The 7,817-nt window shown below is 49.4% G+C and overlaps 1 protein-coding gene across 1 annotated transcript in view; it reads left to right on the plus strand.

Annotated features, from left to right (window-relative positions):
- The first annotated feature begins 228 nt into the window (after positions 1–228).
- The window catches only part of mast1b (microtubule associated serine/threonine kinase 1b), a 39,671-nt gene continuing 32,082 nt past the window's right edge, over positions 229–7,817 (plus strand). The window contains exons 1-2 of the mRNA XM_081716605.1: positions 229–1,233; positions 7,278–7,309. Coding sequence (XP_081572731.1) covers positions 1,195–1,233; positions 7,278–7,309 — 71 coding nt within the window. The 5' untranslated portion in view covers positions 229–1,194. The remainder of the gene's footprint in view (positions 1,234–7,277; positions 7,310–7,817) is intronic.

Genomic DNA, 7,817 nt, shown 5'->3' on the forward strand with positions numbered 1-7,817 from the left:
TCCTTCATCGTCACAGACGACCACAGGAGTGCGTGTGTGTGTCTCTGTACATTGCCCTATTTAATAACTTTATGGCCAGTTAAGACACACCGATGTAAGGGGAGACGTCTGTATATCGCTGCACACATTCTGCATTCATGCACGCCTGCTCTATCCAACACACACGCGTTAATCTTGGTAAAACTGTTTCACGGTCTTAAAGGGTCACCTGTCAAAGCGAGCAAACGTGACGACGCCACGCGGCCAGCCGCCCGAGTGCTAAATAAAAGCGACCCGGAGGAGGGTCAGACGGGTTGGAGGAACGACAGACCTCCGTGGCGCGAATAGAGCGCGAGACGCGTACGCGCACACACACCCGTTACGTAGGCTGTGGCTCGGTCGCTTCCCTCGAGCATAAAAGGAGCGCGTGGACTTTGGCGAATCAGCAGCACCGTTAAACGCCACCGATGAGCTCGAGGCAGGGGTTAGCCGAGCACGGACGAACGGCGAACGCACACTTGGGATTGTGTCCGCGGAGTCTGTGCGCGCCGTTACGACGCACGTTTGCATTGCAGGCGTCTCGCATTTCTGGACGTTTTGCAGAGCGGAACGGGAGTCTTCCGTCTCCGAGCCGATGTCTCGCACTTTTTGAGGACGTGACGGTTATTTTGAAGCGGGGCGGTCGGTCGTGGGTTTTTTTTTCCGTTGCAGAACTGCTGTGTTCTCATTTTCCCACCCTCCCCGTCACGTTTATGAGTTGGCTTTGGTTGTTCCCAAAGCGCCGTGTTCTTAGTTAACGGCCGACTGGAAGAACGAGACGGAAACGATTGCTCAGCCGTGATGGTGTCGTTGTCTGTCTGGGACAGTACGTAGGTCACACCTCGCCGCCTTTACCGAAAGGCGCATTACGTTTCGACGTCGACTGCTGGAATATGGGCGGTAGCGGTACGTCTGCGCTTTTCACGAGCATTAGCGGACCTTTTAAGGACGACCCGCGGTGATGGGACAATTTACCTCCGCAAAGCTGATCTTTGTGTGATGCATTCAGCGTTCCGCGGGTCTCCGGTCGACTTCGGCGGGGTTCTGGACTGAGTGCTCCCCGCTTGGTCTTTACGAGCGGCGGCCCGGTTCATGAACAGCCCCTGCGAGGCAGAGTAAACACGGAAGATCGTTCCGTGACGGGACAGGCGTACCGGGACCTTCGACACTACAAGAATGGACGATACCGGGATTATTCGGCGCCGCAGGCTGCAGGTGAGATTGTAATCATTCGGCGTCTGACCCCGCGCGTCTCGTGTTTACAGCACGAGCTTTTTCGTGCGCGCATGTCACGATGTGCGGGCTCACGGAATATCAGTTCGAAGCATGTGTGGACATGTCGCCGAGGAATCGCCACGGGAGGATATGCGACGTACGAGTACAGAAGAGAAACTGGAAACCTTCCGCGTTTTTGCGGTAACATGTAGGAGTTTTGCGTCTTATTACCCGGGCGTGAACAGAGCTTGGCCCTGGGCGATGGCAGGCTTTCAACAGAGGTTCTGCTTTAAAAAAAAACCTTGGGTCGCAGACTATCTATAATCTATATTTTTAAGATAAGAGCGTGGAACAGGCATCCTTTTGAAAGGACCCGTGGCTGTCTGTTTTCCCACTCTCAGGAAGACAAAGGGTATTACTCTGTCACACACAGCAGACAGCAGTAGGCACGTTGATTTTCAGATTCATTCAGAATTTTACAACAAGACGGGAGTGTGTGTGTGTGTTTGGGTTTGCTGTCTGTATATACCTGTGAGCAGAGAGCCATGCTGTTTTACAAATGGTTGTTAGGATTATGTGTCTGTGTGTGTCTTTAGGATTCTGTGTGTGTGTTGTAGACACAGGGGAAAGGTTGTTGGCTTGACGCGAAAATAATTGTCCTCTAACGGTTTGTTGTGTCCCTTGGGTCTCTCCTCTCCATCTGACACACATGCACAGACACCCCCCCCCCCCCCCCCCCCCCCCCCCGACTACCACACACACACACACACACACACACACACACACACACACACACACTGCAGTGAAGAGCCTGGCTACACCCCCTGGCAGGTTGCTCCTCTGTTGCTGGCATATGGCAGTCTCTGGAGACCAAAGGTCAGAGGTCACGTCCATAATTTATTGCTTTATGGTGCCACAGAGAACTGGACAGAGGCATTATGGGTAGATGAGCCTGTGTCTGCTCCAGTGTAATTAACGCCCTCACCTGTCAGCTGGGCTGAAGTGTTTCTCTACACAAGGACCAGGAGGAGTGTCATTATGAGGACCATTGGCACAACAATGCCTAAAGCATTCAGGCATCCTCACGGTGTCCTGACATCTTGTGCTTGAGCAGATAACGACCCGAAGAGCTTCTGAGAGGCTGTCATGTGGACCAAAAAAAAAAAAATCATTTTGTAGTTACAGTGCTACACGTTCTTGCAGTGCACACAAAAGAAAAACACAATTGCGAATACTTCATTTCCGCATTGGTAAAGGTTGTCCTTCATTAGTTTGACCAAATCTTATTTATGCTTGATTGACTAAAAGACCAAGCAAAGCCCTGATGTGACCCCTGGGAGATGTTGGGGTCAGGCTGTGTGGTGATAAACCGCAGGGCTGTGGTAGACAGCCCTCTGGTCATTTCCACCGCCGCCTGCGTCTGCTTCTCATGCCACTCTGCTGGCGCCGCCCGTCCCTCTGTCGCAGCTGATTGGCTAATCAATCAAACCCTTTCTCATACAGATGCGTGACTGCAACGGGCATGACGCCCGTGACTGGCACAACGCCAGCGGTGGCTATTTTGAGCTGGTGTGGGTTTTTAAAAAATTGCTGGGACACTGTAGATTCTATCCAGCCAGACATCACTGATTTCAATCTCGAGTGGGAAGTGTGTCTCCTTTCTTTGCTCACTCCTTCTGCATGTTTGCGTCTCCTCATTTTAATTTTTGCTTTCTTCCTGTGTGCGTCACTGATCTTTCCCTTCACTGTCTCTCTCTTCACTGTCTCACTCTCAATGTCTTTCTCTCTCTCACTGTGTCTCTCTCAGTGAGTATAAGTTCCAGTTAATCCTGGTCTTAACCCTTATCAGCCAGCCTGTCCACATCCAATTCAGAGTTAAGTTCTGGATGTTTCTGCCGTGAGACAGGATGCTCATATCAGCGCGATGACCATGGCCCGATGTCTCTCCCCTTCTTGCTCAGAAAGAATTTCACCACAGGGTCTGGACACATGCTGGAAAGAGTACTGTCTCCAAAACACAAAACTGTGTTCCAGTCGGAGAGGCTCCCAGCACTCCGGGGTGTTTTCCTCGCTCCACTGTGGATTGGAATAATTAATCAATCAGCTGCAACTGCTGTGTAATATGCAGATTAAGTACTAAACTGGGCCGTGCTGCAATGGCCCTCCAGAACTGGAAATGTGGAGCCTTAGTGTTCCCTAGCGGGCAGCGTTCTTCCCACATGGATCTGTTCCGTAGCTCACTGTGACGCAACTCTTTGTGAATGTAGGAGTATTACCTTTTCTTTCAGTCTTAAGAGTGTAATTAGCGAGCATAAACATCCTTATCCGCAGTCAGCTTGTGCACGGGTTCAAATCCCTGATAGCAGAGTCGAAACGACTTAGCTTCAAACAGCATTCAACATGTTCCCATTATTCCCAGAATTCCCAATTCTACCATTTAATAGCCACTCTAGAATTGTTGTGAGAATTCTTAAAAAAGACCAGTGCGACACGCAAGTACAAACCTTAGGCAGGTGTGCTTAGCTTGTGGGGCGCGGGTTTGAGAGCTATCCTGGTCTCTCTCAGCACACTAAGAGTATCAGAAGACATCGTTGTGCTGTCAAACTCCGACCATAGAGAGGAGAGAGAAAGAGGGAGCGGGAGAGAGAGAATAAGCTTGGTGGGGGGGGGGATCACCTGACTATGTCACTGAGGAGTGACCGCGACTGTGATGTCACTGAGGAGTGACCGCGACTGTGATGTCACTGAGGAGTGACCGCGACTGTGATGTCACTGAGAAGTGACCGTGACTGTGATGTCACCGAGGAGTGACTGTGACTGTGATGTCACTGACGCGTGACATCAGGTGGGTTCTGTGTCTTAATGATTGTCCTAGCAGCAGAGGAAGTCCCAAAGCGATGTGCCAGTGTAGGCGGAGTCACCTGTCACTCACCACAGGAACATGGTTAGCAAGCACACTGTAGAGGACGGAGTTATTGGCTCACTTTAAATTAAATCTTTGAAAAAGAAAAGTAATTCACATTTGACCAAGCAATGCTTTTAGTGTAAGTTGAACAATAGTTGCTGTTTTTAAAATAGTGTCACCATATGCTAAGGAAGACACATCGATTTAAGTTATATTTTCCAGATTTCCACAGACCTTGAAAGACTTTGCACAGATTTCCACAGACCTTGATCACCTCTATTGTTTTTCAAAATGTGCATTTAAGAAAGACTGTAAGAGATTTGTTTAAGAGGTATGTGCCTCACACTGCCTCTGCTCTGATGTTTGATCGCCCATTTCAGGGTCACTTTTCATGATAAATGTACGCACACGCACACACACACCACTTTAGGCCAGTGGGAGCAGAGCAGAACAGAGAGAAGAGACTCATGGAGGAGCTATAATTAAACATCTCAGAGCTGAGAATGAGTCACAGAGGAACCAGTAGATGAGAACAGAGGAGAACTAAACTTTATGGACCAGCAGTAGGTTCTTCTTTTTTTCCACATGAGTCTATGTCTGTCAAGCTTTAGACTAAGAGAGCTGATTCAGGTCCAGATTTTGCCTTCTGTAACATGTATAGACATGAATATAGTGATAGACATGGTCTCTGTCCATGGTACTGAAATAAGATCCTTCTCTTCTCTGTCTTTTACATAGATCACCAAATCATAGAGGCACAACTGAATCTTATGGTCAAAACCCCTCAGTTCCAGAAACTGAACTGGATCATTCAGTCCCAGATGCACCCATAAGCAGCTTTTGGAGCAAGGTTAACCAAACAGCTTTATTGATTAGCAATGCCTGGCAATCAATGCTAATGGAATTTATCAATGGCTGGCCAGAGAGAAAGAGAGTAAGTGAGAGAGAGAGAGAGAGAGAGAGAGAGAGAGAGAGAGAGAGAGAGAGAGAGAGAGAGAGTCAGAAGCTGGACCAGTGTGACTCTGTACACAGCCCCAGTCAGACCAGTCAGGGAGAAGCTGACTAGTCTGACCCCATAAACAGGCCCAGGACTGGGACTGATGGTGCATGGTGTCCCAAATCTGTTTGTCTTAGAGGAGAAGGGAAGAATAATAGGGTCTCAGTATTCAGACACAATGACAAAACGATAAATGCGCGCACCCCCCCCCACACACACAACCAGACAGACAATAGAATGAGCATGAAAAGAAAACGTGTTCTTCTAGCAGAGAATATTTATGTCTCGCTCTCTCTCTTCCTCTCTCCCTGTTTGTCTCTCCCTCTCTCTCTCCCTCTCCATCTCTCTCTTTCTCTCCCCCTTTGTCTCCCTCTCTCCCTCTATCTCCCTCCCCCCTCTCTCTCTCCCTCTCACTTTCCCTCTCTCTCTCTGTCTGTATCCTGAGGGATCTTGTTTAATGTTCTTCCAGAATAATGAGTCTTGTTAGGAGCTACAGGGCCCAGTGGAGGCAGTAATCTACAGAGACAGCAAAACACTGGCATGAATTTACATACACACACACACACACACACACACACACACACACACACATAGTCACAGGGACATCTCCAGTGGAAACTGTGTGTACAGTATGTACAGTGGGAGGGATGTATGTACAGTGAGAGGAACTGTATGTACAGTGTGTCCAGTGTGAGGGACGTCTCTGACAGTGTAAACTGTGTCCAGTGCGAGGGACGTCTCTGGCAGTGTAAACTGTGTACAGTGCGAGGGACGTCTCTGAAAGTGTAAATATCTGTACAGTGCGAGGGACGTCTTTGACACTGTAAACTGTACAGTGCGAGGGACGTCTGACAGTGTAAACTGTGTACAGTGCGAGGGACGTCTCTGACAGTGTAAACTGTGTACAGTGCAAGGGACGTCTCTGGCAGTGTAAACTCTATACAGTGCAAGGGACTCCTCTGGCAGTGTAAACTGTGTCCAGTGCGAGGGACTTCTCTGACAGTGTAAACTGTGTGTTCAGTGTGAGGGACTTCTCTGACAGTGTAAACTGTGTGTCCAGTGCGAGGGACGTCTCTGACAGTGTAAACTGTGTGTCCAGTGCGAGGGACATCTCTGGCAGTGTAAACTGTGTGTACAGTGCGAGGGACGTCTCTGGCAGTGTAAACTGTGTGTACAGTGCGAGGGACGTCTCTGAAAGTGTAAATATCTGTACAGTGCAAGGGACGTCTCTGGCAGTGTAAACTCTATACAGTGCAAGGGACTCCTCTGGCAGTGTAAACTGTGTCCAGTGCGAGGGACTTCTCTGACAGTGTAAACTGTGTGTCCAGTGCGAGGGACTTCTCTGACAGTGTAAACTGTGTGTCCAGTGCGAGGGACGTCTCTGACAGTGTAAACTGTGTGTCCAGTGCGAGGGACGTCTCTGGCAGTGTAAACTGTGTGTACAGTGCGAGGGACGTCTCTGGCAGTGTAAACTCTATACAGTGCAAGGGACTCCTCTGGCAGTGTAAACTGTGTCCAGTGCGAGGGACTTCTCTGACAGTGTAAACTGTGTGTCCAGTGCGAGGGACATCTCTTGACAGTGCAAACTGTGTGTCCAGTGCGAGGGACGTCTCTGACAGTGTAAACTGTGTGTCCAGTGCGAGGGACGTCTCTGACAGTGTAAACGGTGTGTCCAGTGCGAGGGACGTCTCTGACAGTGTAAACGGTGTGTCCAGTGCGAGGGACGTCTCTGACAGTGTAAACGGTGTGTCCAGTGCGAGGGACGTCTCTGACAGTGTAAACGGTGTGTCCAGTGCGAGGGACGTCTCTGACAGTGTAAACTGTGTGTCCAGTGCGAGGGACGTCTCTGACAGTGTAAACGGTGTGTCCAGTGCGAGGGACGTCTCTGGCAGTGTAAACGGTGTGTCCAGTGCGAGGGACGTCTCTGACAGTGTAAACGGTGTGTCCAGTGCGAGGGACGTCTCTGACAGTGTAAACGGTGTGTCCAGTGCGAGGGACGTCTCTGACAGTGTAAACGGTGTGTCCAGTGCGAGGGACGTCTCTGATAGTGTAAACTGTGTGTCCAGTGCCTACCTGATCTTTCTTTTCTTTTCTCTCTCTCTTTTTCCTCTCTTCCCTCATCTACCTGCTGCTTTTGCAAAGAAGGACCTTCCTCTGCCCCGTAAAAACAGCAGGTGAGTGTCACAACCTCCCCGCCCAACACCCTGGACCATTCAGCCTCCACTGTGTATTCTTTATTAGTCAATATGACATGCCATGTATGCGCATGTTAGTATTAAATTTACACACCAGTGTTACAGGACATTTTTTGCTGTAGTGTATGTTATTCCTATAGGAGTTTACAGACCTTTTACATGAACAGAGCTCATATTTATTCATGTGTAATATTAATAACAGAGCCTATGTTTATTCATGCGTAATATTATTGGCTGGTTTCTTGAGCAGGGATTAAGTTTAGTCCTGGTTTTGGCAGCATAACGGGCTCACCACTCTGAGTTTGTGTCACAGTTTTGGGGTTTGGGTTTGGTCTGCCACGCATCTAATCTCTCCAGCAGGAACTGCAGGGCTTAAGAGCAGAATGACATGAGAAGGGGGAGGTGTTGGCATGTCTGTGTGAGCGACAGACAGCCTCACACAGGACTGGGTCCTGTGGAAACCCACCAGCTCTGTCCATGGTGCTGA

Source organism: Electrophorus electricus, chromosome 6, assembly GCF_041902795.1.
Source record: "Electrophorus electricus isolate QZ-2024a chromosome 6, ASM4190279v1, whole genome shotgun sequence".
NCBI classification, from domain to species: Eukaryota; Metazoa; Chordata; class Actinopteri; order Gymnotiformes; family Gymnotidae; genus Electrophorus; species Electrophorus electricus.